Consider the following 16,523-nt stretch of genomic DNA (forward strand, 5'->3'; position numbering starts at 1 on the left):
CAAATCATCCAGCAAATGCTCCGTCTGCATTATAGTCATTGGCACAATAAGCATTGCAGGCTGGAATTCAGTGCTCGTGTGGGAATTATGCTTGGTATGCCTTCACCTGAACTTTCCTGCCATAGCATAGCTCACTGGTGACATCAAACAAAATGATTATTCAATTATGCAGGATTAGAAGTAATTAATACTCTGCCTTGTCTCTCTTTGTTCATGGGTATTTACTGTGATGTTACCTGCTGATGTATGGAGGTCTACCCCAGGTTACAGCAGGGTTGCATGTCTGAGGATCCAAAGTTGGAAATTTATCTGCCGGGCAATATAATTAAATAAAGACAAGGGCAACATGCAGTTAAACCAAGGCATTTAACTAATGTATTCAGATATTACTGTTAATCAAATTCCCACAGGACAGAGAGGTCAAGAGAGACATCATCCACTGTCCTACCTTCATCAATCACCTTAGTCTCCTTCTCAAATAATTCAGTCAAATCCTGCGTATTTTGACACAGCTCAGATCTAGACTAGCTAAGGATTGCTAGTATCCTCTGCTGAGGAAAATCAATGAACTAGAAGGATCCACTGTGCTCCATGTTACTAATAACTAGTCCAGTTGTTGTACCTCTGCTGTAGCCAGTAATCTCAAAAGTATCCGTTGTTTATCAGGCTTTTAAAAGCCAAATAGAGCAATGGTGTAGCTGGTAGAGCCGCTGCCTCTCAGCTCCAGTAACCCAGGCTCAATCCCAACATAGGGTTCTGCCTGTATGAAGTTTGCACGTTCCCTTTGTGAGGTTTCCCCCCCCTTGTTCTCCGTTTTTGTCCCTCAGACATGCAGGTTAATTGGTCTTCATGAATTTCTCCTGGTTTGTAGGTGAGTGGTAGGGTCTAGGGGAGTTGAAGGAAAGGTGGGAGATTAGGCTCACTAGGAAAATTCTTCTGGACTGGGATTGCTGTGTGAGTTGGTCTGGAGTCATTGGATCCAAATGAATGCTGCCGTATGACAAGGAAAACTGATGAGCGTCCTTATTTTTGAAGAAACAAACAACCTCAGATGCTGGTTTATATCAAAGATAGACACAAAGTGTTGGAGTAACTCAGGCAGATAAAGGAGATAAAGGATAGGTGACGTTTCAGGTCGGGAGTGAAGCAAACGGGCGAACCCGTAGACCTCAGCGGATCATTCGTAAATGTTCAGTAAAATAGTCACCGAAATGGACACATTAGGTCTCAACCAAAGATTATAGAGGAACTATAATCTTTGGTCTCAACGATGTACAGGATTTCACCGGGGCCTACTGAATATCCCGGTTGCCAACCATTTTAACTTCCCTTCCCATTCCCACACTGACGTTTCTGTCCTGGGGCTCCTCCACTGTCAGAATGAGGTCACACACAAATTGAAGGAACAGCACCTCATCTTTCACTTGGGTAACTTACAACCCAGCAAAATAAACGTTGAATTCGCTCATTTTAAATAACTTCTACAAACACTCCCCTCTCCATTTTTGCCCCTTTCCTCCACCCTAGTCTTTTAAACAGTTCCACAGTCCTCTTGAGATCCCACTTTTCTGAGCCTACAATTGTCCTACCAGGGAACCATTCTGCTGGAGGCTATATGTTTCTGGCCCTGAGTTGACTTGGTCTTTCTCCCACTTACTTCCAGTCTGAAGAAGGGTTCCGACCCAAAACTTCACCTATGCCTTATCTCTTGAGATGCTGCCTGACCCGCTGAGTTACTCCAGCACTTTGTGTCCATCCTTATTTTTGACTTCTGTTCCTCTACTTATTCATTCAACTGTCCTATATGCTACTTTAAAATGCCCCCTCAACCTATCATGCCAGTGTTGAGTGCCTTTAATAATAATAATAATAGATTTTATTTATGGGCGCCTTTCAAGAGTCTCAAGGACACATTACAAAAATTTAGCAAGTAGAAGAGAAACATTCAAGCGGAATGAAATAAATAGTAGAGACATGACTAGTACATAAATTAAAGACAGAATTCAATTCAAAACATAATATGAGGCAATTCAAGCACAGATGAAAAGGGGGGGGGACGTGGGGCTAAGGATAGGCAGAGGTGAAGAGATGGGTCTTGAGGCGGGGCTGGAAGATGGTGAGGGACACGGAATTGCGGATCAGTTGGGGGAGGGAGTTCCAGAGCCTGGGAGCTGCCCTGGAGAAGGCTCTGTCCCCAAAACTGCGGAGGTTGGACTTGTGGATAAGTGTCTTTCAATCCATTACTCTGCATTCTGCACTCGTATTATACCAGTTAGTTTATATAGTATTTCCTCAATCTTCCAACGGCAACGAATGGTTTTGGTTTAGGTTTATTATTGTCACGTGCATTGAAAAGTTTCATTACAGTGAAAAGTTTTTGTTTGCAAGCTGTCCAACCAAATCAAATAATTCTACGCATGAGTACAAACAAGCCAAACGTAAGTAGAATAGGTTGGGCGAAGAGAAAAAGTACACAGTGTGCAGAATATAGTTTCTCACCAATGTAGCTACCAGTTCCAGAGAAAAAGTCCAATGTCCGCAATGAGGCAGGTTGGAAAATCGGGACTGTGTCCAGGCTTATGGAAGGACCATTCAGGAGGGACAGGAGGGAGTAAAAAATAGGATATGCCAAAAGGGAGGAGGATTGTGCAGTGGGTAAACACCAGTATACATTAAAGAAGATAGACACTGGAGTAACATAGCGGGGCAGGCAGCATCTCTGAAGAAAAGGAATATGTGACGTTTCATAGAATCATAGAAAATTGGTGCAGGCGTAGGCCTTCGAGCCAGCACCGCCATTCAATATGATCATGGCTGATCATCCAAAATCAGAACCCTGTTTCTGCTTTTTCCCCAGGTCCCTTAATTGCGTTAGCCCTAAGAGCTAAATCTAACTCTCTCTTGAACACATCCAGTGAATTGGCCTTCACTGCCTTTTGTGGCAGAGAATTCCACAGATACACAACTCTGGGTGAAAAAGATTTTTCCTCATCCCAGTCCTAAATGAAGTACCCCTTATTCTTAAACTGTGACCCCTGGTTCTGGACTCCGCCAACATCGGCAACATTATTCCTGCGTGGTCACGTGCACCGAAATCTGCACCGACTCAGTCTGAAGAAGGGTCTCGACCTGAAATGTCACCTATTCCTTTTCTCCAGAGATGCTGTCTGACCCGCTGAGTTACTCCAGCTTTTTGTGTCTATCTTTGGTTTAAACCAACACGTGCAGTTCCGTCCTACACATCTAGTATGGATTAGTTGGGCCGAGTGGCCTGCTCCTGAGAAATAAATTCTGTATAATGTATACAGCTATTACCAAATGCCTTATCTTTTCTTTTCCTTCCTTCCCGGATCAGGACGACAAGAGACGTTGAAGAATACGCTCACCAAGATGCTAAAGATAGCCCGATGTTACCTGCAGGACTTGGGCCAATTGCCCAAAGACCTGGCAACGAGTCCGTCGCAGGACAGATCGCCGAGTGCCCGTGGTCACACAAAGTACCACGGCAGCAAAGGGGAGGCACGAAGGGTGAACAGCAGGAGAGGCAGGACTGAGAGAACAAACCTCTGAGCATGTTGGCCTTCAGTAAGTTGCAGAACATAAAGGACAATTGCATCTAGTTTAGTAAAGAAAATTTCTTGAAGTGAAAAATGTTGAATCCTCCATTAGGTGACCTTGTTTGTTATTTGTTTGTATACTTTCTTACCTAAAATAACGTTCTCTTTTAGACGTATTTTGTAAAAGGCACCCTGTTTTGTAGCTGGCTTGCTGGCATCGACTGAAATGTACTGTCAGGATTTATAAAAAGAAAAGGATTTAACTTCCTTTCAATGGGCTCTGACCTCTTCTTTTAATCCAGGAGCACGGTGCCTCATCAACACAGATTACAAGAAAACCAAGAGACGGCAGATGCTGGAATCTTGAGCAAAACACAAAATGCTGGAGGAACTCAGTGGCTCAGCAACATCCGTGGAGGATCTGAAGATGGGTCCTGACCCAAAACGTCTCCTATCCATTCCCTTCACAGATGCTGCCTGACTCACTGTATTACTCAGTACTTTGTGGGGTTTTTTTCTCACAAGAAAACCTCTCAAGGTCCTCAATCTCCACAAAAGCAGACATGGGGGGAGGGGAGGGGGGTGGGGGTGGGGGGGAGGGGATGAATATCTCAGAATGAGCGAGGACCTAGAATGGAAACTATTAGATTTTATACGGTGTTATTGGCAAGGCCAGTGTTTACTGCATAACTCCCTTTGCTCCTGTGAAGATAGGTGAAAGCACAGACCTTCTGCCGAGACGGCTCCAATATTGCTGCTGGGTAGTGAGTTCCAGGAGCACAAACCAATGGTGTTGAAAGGATCCCGTGAGACCTGAGTTGACATGCAGTGCAGGCAGACAGAGGTTTCACACAGCCCCCCCCCATCACCCCACATGCCATGTTTCCATTGAGACTATGGGATTCCTGGGGTGAATATATTCCACCAGAATTGTTGAAGCTTGACGCTGAGGGCTGATTTTGCAATCATCATTAATTATGAACAGTTCAGCAGCAGTTACAGTAGGGTGGAAACCTGAGTACATTCATTTACAGTTACTAAATGATTAGAGTCATAAAGTCACACAACACAGAAACAGGCCCTTCAGCCCAACTTGTTCATGCCGACCAAGGTGCCCCATCTAAACTGGTCCCATTTACCCATATTTGGCCCATATCGCTCTCACCTTCTCTTCTCCAGGTACCCCGTTCCCAAGGGGGAGCAAGAGCAGTCGCAACAGGGGCAGAGTCTCCCTAGTTCTCAACTTTCACCCCATCAGCACATAATCCGACATTTGCGCCACTTCCAACGGGATCCCACCACTAGCCATATCTTCCCATCTCCACCCCTTTCCGCTTTCCGCAGAGACCGTTCCCTCTGCAACTCCCTGGTTAACTCATCCCTTCCCACCCTTCCCACCACCTGCCAAGGTATTTTCCCCTGCAACCGGAGCAGGTGCAATACCTGTCCATAAACCTCCTTCTTCGACTTCCTCCAAGGACCCTGACAGTCCTTTCAGGTGAGGCAGAAGTTTACTTGCACCTCCTCCAATCTCATCTACTATATCCGCTGTTCCAGGTGTGGACTCCGATACATCGGCGAGACCAAGCACAGGCCCGGCGATCGTTTTCGCAGAACACCTCCGCTCTGTCCGCCTAAACATACATGATCTCCCGGTTGTTAAACACTTTAACTCCCCCTCCCATTCCCACAGTGGCCTTTCTGTCCTAGGCCTCCGCGATGTCAGTGAGGCCCAATGCAAATTGAAGGTACAGCATATTTTGCTTGGGCAGCTTACAAACCAGCAGTATGAATATTGACTTCTCTAACTTCAAGTAACCCTTGCTTTCCTTCTCTCTCCATCCCTCCCCCATCCTGGTTCTCTGACCAGACCTCCTGATTAAATAGTATTTTAGTATGCTTTGTTGTCAACTTCCCCTAGCTAACAATGATGTCTCCTACATTTTCCTTAAACTTCGTTCCATTTGATGTCTCATTTTCACACCTTACCTTTCTATAACTCTGCGTCTCCCTCTCCCCTGAGTCTGAAGAAGGGTCTCGACTTGAAATAGTGCAGGATAGACACAAAATGCTGGAGTAACTCAGCGGGACAGGCAGCATCTCTGGAGAGAAGGAATGGGTGACGCTTCAGAAGGGTCTCGATCCAAAACGTCATCAATTCCTTCTATCCAGAGATGCTGCCTGCACGCAGAGTTACTCCAGCATTTGTGTCTATCCTCGGTGTAAACCAGCATCTGCAGTTTAATAAATAGCAGAGCAGACTAGAGACGCTGAATCGCCTAATTCTGCTGCTAATAGGTTTTGTTATACAGTGCAATGTAACACATTGATTGCCAAGTGATTGTTTTATCTCCATTTCTTAATCACAATTAGATGGCACCAGCAATCTTTCACAAAAGTGGGAAATTAATTTAATCGTGATAATGCACGAGTTGTGTTGCCAAGGTAAAGATGTAGAAGTCAATTGAAGAGAGTGTTAATTAAGGTGGCGTCTTCTATCCTCACTGACAGATGAACTGAAAGAACGTGCACCAGATCAAAGTGTTTCTGTGCAAACCCATGGCCAATTCACTTAACTAGCTTTTGGCATTCAAATTAAATCGCATGAACGTGCTGTAGTATATTATGGATTTAGCCTCTGGGTCCTCTAAATATATTTGCCAATTGGGACTTGCACACCACATACTGTATACAAGTCAGGGCTGCCTTTTTTTCTAAATTCAATTAGATTAGTATAGGATTCATGTGTTTTTAGTGTGTGGTTGAAAGTCAACACAGGCTGGGTGGGCTGAAGGGCCTGCTTCCCGCCTGACTGCATAAGTGCTGAGCCAGCAGTGGTATGGAAGACACAAAGACTACAGATGTTGGAGGAAAATGAACAGGTCACAACGCATCTGCGGAGGGAACTGAAGAAATAAAAGTGGATTAGTACTGAAGTCTTGTGCTCCAGAACTTGGCATGCCCTAGCCAGGCTGTTCGAGTACAGCTACAACACGGGAATTTACCCGATATTGTTGAAAATTGCTCATGTATATCCTGGAAAAATCCAAACAGGCCAATTCCTACCCCATCTCCTCCATCATCGGCAACGGTATGGAAGTGACAATCAACAGTGCTATCAAGCAGCACTTACTCAACTACAACCTACTCACAGAAGCTCAGTTTGGCTTCTGCCAAAGTCACTCAGCTCCTGACCTCGCTACACCTGTGGACAAAAGAGCTGAACTCCAGAGGTGAAGTGAAAGGAACTGCCCTTGATATCAGAGCAACATTTGCTCATCAGGCATCAGGGATTCCAGGCTGAACTGGAGTCAAAGGGAATCAAGAGGAAAACTCCGATGGTTAGGATCAAACCCAGCACAAAGGATTGGAGAAACAGCATCTCATATTTCGCTTGTGCAGCTTTACAGCCCAGTTTCTCTCACTTCAAGCAGCCTCAGCATTCCCTCTCTCTCTATCCCTCCCCCACCCAAGTCACACTAGCTTCTCATTTTCACCCTACAAACAGCTTACAATGGCCTGTTTCCTTTATCAGTGTTACTCTTTTGCATATCTTTCATTCATTATTCTTTATCTCTCCACATCACCGTTGATATCTCTCGTTTCCCTTATCCCTAACCAGTCTGAAGAAGGGTCTCGACCCAAAACGTCACCCTTTCCTTCTCTCCAGAGATGCTGCCTGTCATGCTGAGTTACTCCAGCTTTTTGTGTCTATCTCCAGCACAAAGGGAGATGGTTGTGATGGATGGACATCAATCATCTCAGCCACAGGACATCTCTGCAAAGTTCTTCTCGGTAGTGTCCCAAACCCAACCATTTTTAACTATTTCATCAAAAACCTTCCATCAATTGTAAGGCTCGAAGTAGAAAAAATCACTGATGATTACACAATGTTCAGTATTGTCCCCAACTCCTCGGATAGTGAAGCAGCTTGCAAGCAAATGCAGCAAGGCCTAGGCAATATCCAGGCCAGGGCTGACGGGGGACAAGTATCATAGGCACCACTGAAGTCAGGCAATGACGATATCCAACAAGAGAAAATGCTGCTATCTCACACTGACATTCAATGGCATTGCCATCACAGAATCCCCCAATATCCTGGGAGTTACCATTGACCAGAAATTGATCTAGAATAGCCATATACTGTACACAATGTGGCTACGAGCAAATTAGGGGCCTGGAATCCTGGGGCAAGCAACTCATCCCCAAATGCCCCACCTAGCCATCTACAAGACTCAAGACTCATGCTTCCTGAAGTTTAACTGCGAGTTCTTCCATCATTTCTGCTTTTGTTCAAGGGCTACGGGGCAGAGTCGTATGAACCTTCAACATGGATTCAAGCAGAGAAGCTGAACGTCTGCTGAAGATCACAGACACGTACCTTGAGCTTGTTAAAGCTATTATCGTTTCTCAGTTGCAGAACTCCAATATAAACAGGATTGTGCTCGCTAGGTGCGGGAGGTTATCTGTTCCACTTGCAGGAATCCTTTTAGTGTTCTCAGCACCTTTCAGAGCCTTGCATTCCGTACCTGCCTCTACCTCCCACTGATGAACCAAGGGAAATAAGAATGCAATTCTTAGACTCATAGAGCCAGGCCCTTCAGCCCATCTCATCCATGCCATCCAAGATGCCCCATCTAAATTAATCCCGTTTGTCCGTTCCTGACCCATATTCCTCTTAACCTTTCCAATCCATGTACCTCACATCTTTCAAACGACTTTGAGCTAAGATTCCTTGTCATATTTGGCAAGGCTAATTTGGAAAGCACGGTATTGAAAGAAGCATTTAGCATTTACTGATGTCATAGAGTTGTACAGCACGGAAACAGGCCATTTGGCCCATCTTATCCATGCTGACAAAGTTGTAATGCTGAACTAGTCCCATTTGCCTGCATTTGGCCCATAACCTTCTCAAACTTTACTACCTATCCAAATGTCACGATTGCATCCTCTTCTATAGCTTCATCTGACAGATACGGACTACCCTCTAAGTGAAAAGGTTGCCGCTAAGGTTCCTCGTAAATCTCTCCTCTCTTGCCTTAAGCTTATGCCATCCAGTTTTATGATCCTCTACTCTGGAGAGAAAGATTGTGAATGTTCACTTCACCCATACCCCTCATCATCTTAAGATTGTAAGCGTTCACTTCTCCCATACCCCTCATAAAGACCTATCAGATCAGCTACCATCGGCCAGGCTGTATGTACCGCTCTGTTCTGTATGTGACTCCAGATATATCAATGACACTTATCTTGTTTTCACAATTCAGGAGGCAACTGGGGGAGCACAATAAATGCACTCTTGGTCAGTGAATCCACATCTTTCAAAGGATTGGGGAAAAACGTGGGCCTGCAATTAGAACGTCAGCCATGGTTGAACTTTGTAAACTTCTAGTTTTACCTGACCCTTTATAAGTTCATGAGTTCTAGGAGCAGAATTAGGCCATTCAGCCCATCTTGTCTACTCCACCATTCCATCATGGGTGATCTATCTTTCCCTCGCAACCCCATTCTCCTGCCTTCTCCCAATAACCCTCGACACCCTTACTAATAAATATTCTGTCAATCTCTGCCTTAAAAATATCAATTGACTTGGCAACCACATCCATCAGTGGCGATGAATTCAGTTTAGTTTATTGTCACTTGTACCGAGGTACAGTGAAAAGTTTTTTTGTTGAGTGCTATCCGGTCAGCGGAAAGACTATACATGATTTCAATCACGCTGTCCACAGTGTTCAGATACAGGATTAAGGGAATAACATTTAGTGCAAGATAAAGTCGGATTAAAGATAATCCGAGGGACTCCAATAAGGTGGTAGCACAAGACCACTCTCTAATTGGTGATAAGACGACTCCATAGCGAGTATAACTGCAGTTAAATGTAGAGATATGGGAAAGAACGGTGGAGTCAGGTGTTAATAAACAGCTGGATATTGCTGGGCATTTTGGAGATATTATTAAGAGACAGTGTGTAGATGAGTAACAGGAGGGACAGCTCGGGCAGTCACAGTGGAGTTACTGCCTCACAGCACTTGCAGCGCCGGAGACCCGAGTTCAATGTGCTGTCTGTACGGAGTTTGCACGTTCTCCCCGTGACCTGCGTGGGTTTTCTCCGAGATCTTCGGTTTCTACCCACATTCCAAAGAAGTACAGGTTTGTAGTCTAATTGGCTTGGTATAAATGTAAAAATTGTCCTTAGTGTGTGTAGGGAATGTTGATGTGCGGGGATCGCTGGTCAGCGCGGACCCGGTGGGCCAAAGGGCCTGTTTCCGCGCTGTATCTCTAAACTATACTAAACTAAACACTGTAAGAAAAGCCATTGTAAGTTAATATTCTACCCATGACGAGATAGAAGGAAATGGCACAGTGCTTTAGCTGATAGAGTTGCTGCCTCACAAACCTGGTCAGCATGGACAAGGAGGGCTGAAGGGCCTGATTCCGTGTTGTACAATTTTATGACTCTGTAATCAGAGGACTTAAGCCAGATGGAATGTATTCACCATTGTGATTGTTGGGCTCAAGCATCGGAAGGAGATTTCACCAGGACACTTGCAGCATGATAAAGCAGAGAGGTTTTGGATACGGTTCACATGTAAAACAGTTAAGAAAAGTAGTATCTCACTCATGCGTGATTCACTGGAGGCGGTGAGCCCAGGTATGTGTAAACAAGCACAATGCGGAGCCTGTATTATGACCTTAGCACCGAGCATCTGATGTGTTCAGGGAGATTTACATTGTTCACAAACATTAAAGTAAAGATAGTTTACTTCCTCTGTTGCCATGAATGCAATGTCAAGGTGATGAGTACAAGTTAGACACAAAATACTGGAGCAACTCAACGGGACAGGCAGCATCTCTGGAGAGAAGGAACGGGTGATGTTTCGGGTCGAGACCCTTCTTTGGACTTCAGACCCTTTCTCCAACATTTTGTGTCTACCTTCGATTTAAACCAGCATCTGCAGTTCTTTCCTACACATGATGAGTACAAGTTATTGGGCTTAAACTTTGTTGTAGTTCAGTAGGAACATGGCTGTGCAGGAGGGGGGGGGGGGGGGGGGGGGGGGACTGAGGGAGTGCCACACTGTGGGAGGGGCAGCACTGAGGGAGCGCCACACCATGAGACGGTTCACCTCATCAAAATTTTCAATTATATTTGGACTCTACCCATGCTGATTATCTCTAATCCTTAACATTTCAAATATAAATAAGTGCTGTCTATCTGAATCCCCTCCAGTAACTTTCCCACAACTGATGTTAGGCTCACAGGTCTGTAGTTCCTTGGCTTGTTCCTAGCCCTGTCCCACCGTACGAGTTCATTCAAGAGTTCTCCTGAGTTTGCCCTGATTCAAACTCGGAGATTTACGGTAATGGCCGCTCGCAGGTACTCGGGGCTCTCGTGGACATTTTCAACATGTTGAAAAATCTTCACGAGTCTTCCCGAGCTTACCGCGTTTCCCGAGTACCTGCCGTTAGCGTTACGAGCCGCTAAGAGACGTCCCCGAGCTCCGACGTACCCGCTACGTACATTCTACGTGCTTACCACAAGTTTGTTTTTTTTTTAACTCGGGAGAGCTCTTGAATGAACTCGTACCGTGGGACAGGGCTTTTACAGCCCTTCTTAAAACAAAGGCACAATGTTGGTCAACCTCCTAATACCTCACTCGTTGCTAACTAAGATTCAAAACTCTCTGCCAAGGCCCCAGCAATATCCTTCCTTGCTTTCCAAAATGTCCTTGGATACGCCTATTCAGGCCCAGAGATTTATCCATCTTTATGCATCGACATCAACAATCTCTTTGATCCTGAGGGGAATCTACTATTTCCTACTTGCCCCATTGCTCTTAATATACTTACAGAATCTCTCAGGATTCTCCTCTACCTTATCGGCCAAAGCTATTACATGTCCCCATTTTGCCCAACTAATTTCCTCCTTCATCCCTTAACCAGGGTAATGTCTCCAGCGCCTTCAAGGTCGGCAGCTGGAAGCACCCCCGGGGCACAAAGATGGCCGGGCGAGGAGAGGTGAGGGACGTCGGCTCACGGGAACAGCTCCCGTACATTGAGCGCGCGGCCCGACCGGACTTTGATTAATGGCGCCAAAACATGGCGGCACCTGCATGTGTAATAAATCCAAAATGAATTTCACTGTGCAGTTACATATGTGACAAATAAACCACTATTGAACTATTAACTCTTCAAGGGACTCACGTGATCCCAGCTGCCCCATGTCTGATATATGCCTCTTGCCCTTCACACCAACAGAAACATGCTGGCATTGAAACCTCCCTGTCTCACAGTTTAAAAACCCCACGCTCGCCAGACATCCCTTCACCCTCAAACAGCCTCTCCCTCTCAACCTCTGCAAGTCCCCGTTTGATGCCTATCGGCAAGATTGAGCCTTGCCCCAATCGAACATCAACTTGTGAGCCGGTCCTATAGTTTTGCATAACTATTTTAAAACATCACCCATCCTTTTCCTCCAGTGATGCTGCCTGACCCGCTGAGTTACTCCAACACTTTGTGAATTTTGAACTTGGATTGGGAATAATAGCCCTGTCCCACGGTACGAGTTCATCCCAAGAGCTCTCCCGAGTTTAAAAAAAATCAAACTCGTGGTAAACACGGAGAATGAACGTAGTGGATACGTCGGTGCTCGGGGACGTCTCTTAGCGGTTCGAAACGCTAACGGCAGGCACTCGGGAAGACTCGCTAACGGCAGGTAAGCACGGGAAGACTCGTGAAGATTTTTCAACATGTTGAAAAGTGTCCACGAGAGCCCCGAGTACCGGCGAGTGGCCATTACCGTAAATCTCCGAGTTCGAATCAGGGCAAACTCAGGAGAATTCTTGGAATTAACTCGTACCGTGCGACAGGGCTTTGAAGGATGAAGCGTTGCGTTTGTCCGAGATGCTGCTGGGAGTCAGGTTAAATGCACTGGACCATTGTCTGGAGACAGATCAGGGAACGGCACCAAACTCCTGGGAAGATTTGTATCAGGAAGAAAGAATGAATTCTCTTTGTTACCGGGCAGAGCTCTCTTGTGGTTTATTTTGACATGAATGGCATCATTTTCCTCGACTGAGTGCATAAGCAGGCAGATAGCAACGCTTCCGGAAGTCAGATTTATCAACAGAAAATTATTGCTTTGCTTTGGGAAAGAATTTGCTCCTGCAGAGTTAACCCCCTCTGCCTCCCCTCGAGCATCTCCCTCCGCCCTAACATCGCTGCTCCTTTCCCCTTCCTCCGTAGTCTCATTTCCCGTTCCATAGTCCCCCATTTCCCTATAAAACCCCCCCCTTCCCCTCACCCCCCCCCCCCCTACCCCCGTCTCCTTCCATCCTCATCCCTCCGCCCAACTTAGTATTTCACTCCTCGTCTCCTTCCTTACCTTTAAGGTGAGAGGGGCGAAGTTTAAAGGAGGTATGTGAGGCAGGTTGACATTCTTGTCCACCTGCACCCCTACGTCTTTCTGTCCTACACCACAATAAGGTCCTGCCAAAATGCAACACCTCACATTTCTCTGCATCTGCCATTCCTCGACACATTGGCCCAGTTGATTAAAATCCCTTTGCCATCACAGGTAGTCTTCTTCAGTCCACCATAGCAGTCTCCTCTCTGTTTTTATTATTGTAAGTTAGATTTGAAAGTATGATTTAGTGTTTCTTGGTTTGTTTTATGTGGGGGGTGGGGGAATCGGGGGAAACTGTTTTCAGTCACTTACCTCGACGGAGATGCAATTTTTCTCCATGTCGCATCTCCATCCCCTCCTGCGGCCTACAATGTGGAGTGGTGCGGCCCAAAGCTTCAAGCCGCGGGCGTGGCGCAGTGCGGACATACCATCACGGAGCGGGCAATCCTTTGCCGAGGATCGCCAACAGAGCACCAACCATGCCATCTATATTCATATCCAAATTGTGAATATAAATAAATACAACAACCTAGCACCAATTAACAATTCAAGTGGCACATCCCTTGTAAAGGCTTCCAGTCCGATAAACAACCTTCTACCACCCTCAAGATAGACACAAAGCGTTACTCAGTGGGTTAGGCAGCATTTCTGGAGAAAAGGAAGAGGTGACGTTTCGGGTCACGACCCCCCTTCAGACTCAACTACCTTCTTCAGGCCTAAAAAATAGTCCCAACCCAAAACGTTGTCGATCGGTTTCCCTCCACAGATGCTGCCTGGCCTGTGGAGTTTCTCCAGCAGTCTGTATTTTCCCCTCTACCACCAGCTCTGTCTCCTTTCTCTGCCGTTCCTGTGCTGTAATGTCAATGTTTTATGTTGTATGATCATTCTAAAGAGAATCTATCTCACAAAGATAAACTTGTTGGTAGACACATCCAAAGAACATTTCCATCCGGAAACAAATCATACAGAGTTGGGCCAGATGATCTTCTTGTGCACTGCTTGATAGTAACTTCTACAGTCCGATGTGAACTACCAGCTTTTGGTGCATCTATTGAGTAACATGACCGGTACACCACACCCAATGGTTTGTGTCCTTGTTTGGATGCTCAAGTTACCTGTACAGATAATAATTAGTCATTTGCATCTTGGGACCACTGCAGTATTGAAAAGGACAAGTGATTTACTTAAAGCACAGTTCAGTTTGAAGGATCGCTTTAACTTCCCAACAATAACTGGAGATAGACCTTCACAAGAACTAAACTCCATCCAAGCTCTTAACTTGATTATTGTAAAGCTCCTTTATGGTGATAATGAATTCTTAAATGCGGTTTAATTTCAAAGCGCACAATGGTTTATTCTTGTGCAAGGTTGTGACAGGTGTTCAGATGGGGCGAGGAGGAGGAGAGGGAGGGGGGGAATAAAATTGCTGCTGTAATTTTCAGCTTAGATTGTGTGAAATTTGAACTATAAGCACTTATCTGGAGTATTCTCTCATGACCTTGGGCTTTGTGTTTGAAAGTCAAGTCTGACTTGACATAGGGCAGGTTAACATCTATTAAGACAGATGCAAAACGCAGGTGGGAACAAGGGAACAATATGTCATCAAACGTGAAAATAAAAACCGGCAGAAAGACACTAAAAATCTCAAATATTTTCTTTGCCTTGTCAATACAATTTTTACAAGTTACATTCTCACACCTCTTTTAAAATATTCCCTCTTTATAAACATAATGTTACCCAGTACTAACTTACACCAAGCCCACATATGCTCTATGTTCATTGACCCACACTGGATTCATTTTTGAAGCCAAAACACTCCCTCATTTTCAAAGCTGTTCACAGCCTCGCCTCTCCCTCTCTCTGATGTCCTTCAGGCCCGCAGTCTCCACGATCCTGCAGTTCTGGCCTCTTGACCGTCCATCACTCTCTCATATGTGGACACGTTTTCAACTGGCAAGGCTAGCAGTTTGCTTTTGCTTGTTAAAATCTATGTCATTGGGGCCAATAGGTCCTATGCAACTGCATTTCGTTGTCTCTGTACTGTACACTGCACAATGACAATAAAGTTGAATCTGAATCTGAATGGGGTCAAAGTACTACAAAACCACATTCCACCTCAGCGGTATGAACATTGACATCTCTAACATCAAGTAGCCCTTGCTTTCTCTCTCCCTCCCCCTTCACAGTTCTCCCACCAGTCTTACTGCCTACGACCACATTTTATCTGTGTACCGCCCCCTCCCCTGACATCAGTCTGTAGAGGGTCTCGACCCAAAATGTCACCCGTTCCTTCTCTCCAGAGATGCTGCCTGTCCCGCCAGGTTATACTAATTTCCTCTGCCTACACTTGATTCATATCTCGCCATTCCCTGCACGTCCATGGGCTAAAAACATCTTAAACACCATTATTGTATTTGCTTCCACCACCAACCCTGACAGCATATTACAGATACCCAACACTCTCTGCATAAATACATACCCCGCTCATCTCCTTTAAATTTAGCCCCTCTCATCTGTTCAGTTGCCAGGGTAGGATTAGGGCTGTTTTGGTTTTGGTTCAAGAACCGGATAGTAGGAAAGTAGCTGTTCCTGAACCTGATGGTGTGGGACCTCAGGCTTCTGTACCTCCTGCCCGATTGTAGTGGTGATGAGGGTACGGCTCGGATGGTGGGGATCCTTGATGATAGATACCATCTTCTTGAGACAGCGGCTCTTGTGGATGCTTTTGGTGGTGGGGAAGGCCTTGATGAACCAGGCTGAGCTCACCACTCTCTTCAGACTCTGCAGTCAAAATGGTTGCACAGATTTTGTGGGCCATAAAACCTGTTACTCCATGTAATTTGTGTTTGCAATATAAAACTTACTTTTGTGAAACGATGTTTAATTTTAATATCGTTTTCTCACGAGCGGCACAGAGGCGCAGCGGTAGATTTGCTGTCTTACAGTGCCAAGGACCCAGGTCGATCTTGACTTTGGGTGATGTCTGTATGGAGTTTCTACGTTCTCCCTGCGACTGCGTGGATTTTCTATGGGTGCTCTGGTTTCCTCCCACACCCCAAAGACACACAGGTATGCAGGTTAATTGGCTTTGGTAAAATTGTTAATTGTCCTTAATGTGGAGGATAGTGCTAGTGTATGGGGTGATCACTGGTCAGCAGGAACTCTGTGGGTCGAAGGGCTTGTCTCCGCGTACTATTTCTAAAGTCTATAGTTTAAAGTTCTGAAGCTCGGGCTGCTCCCTCCTTAATAAAAGATTCCAGCATTTTCCAAATAACAGATGTTAGCTGGTGCATGCATGAAACAAGCGGTAGAGGCAGGAACAGTTACAACATTTAAAAGACACTGATACATGGTCCAGAGGGATTTCAGTCAAACACAGGCAAATGAGACAATAAGGCATCTTGGTCGATATGGATGAGTTGGGCGAAAGGCCAAGAGAGGAATCTTTCTGTGTTATAGAAGTCTATGATTCGATGTCAAGAATCAAGAGTGTCCAATTGTCATATGTACCAGCAACGGAACGATTAAATTCCTAATTGCTGCAGCATTACAGGTCTGTG

At 45.4% G+C, this 16,523-nt stretch overlaps 1 protein-coding gene across 4 annotated transcripts in view; it reads left to right on the forward strand.

The window, feature by feature from the left end:
• Positions 1-3,831, forward strand: part of LOC116984600 (carabin-like) — a 91,281-nt gene extending 87,450 nt beyond the window's left edge. For all 4 annotated transcript variants that reach the window (XM_033038830.1, XM_033038829.1, XM_033038831.1 and 1 more), the window contains one exon: positions 3,356-3,831. In XM_033038830.1, coding sequence (XP_032894721.1) covers positions 3,356-3,570 — 215 coding nt within the window. In that variant the 3' untranslated portion in view covers positions 3,571-3,831. The remainder of the gene's footprint in view (positions 1-3,355) is intronic.
• Positions 3,832-16,523: the final 12,692 nt, after the last annotated feature.

Source organism: Amblyraja radiata, chromosome 20 (genome assembly GCF_010909765.2).
Source record: "Amblyraja radiata isolate CabotCenter1 chromosome 20, sAmbRad1.1.pri, whole genome shotgun sequence".
NCBI lineage: Eukaryota > Metazoa > Chordata > Chondrichthyes > Rajiformes > Rajidae > Amblyraja > Amblyraja radiata.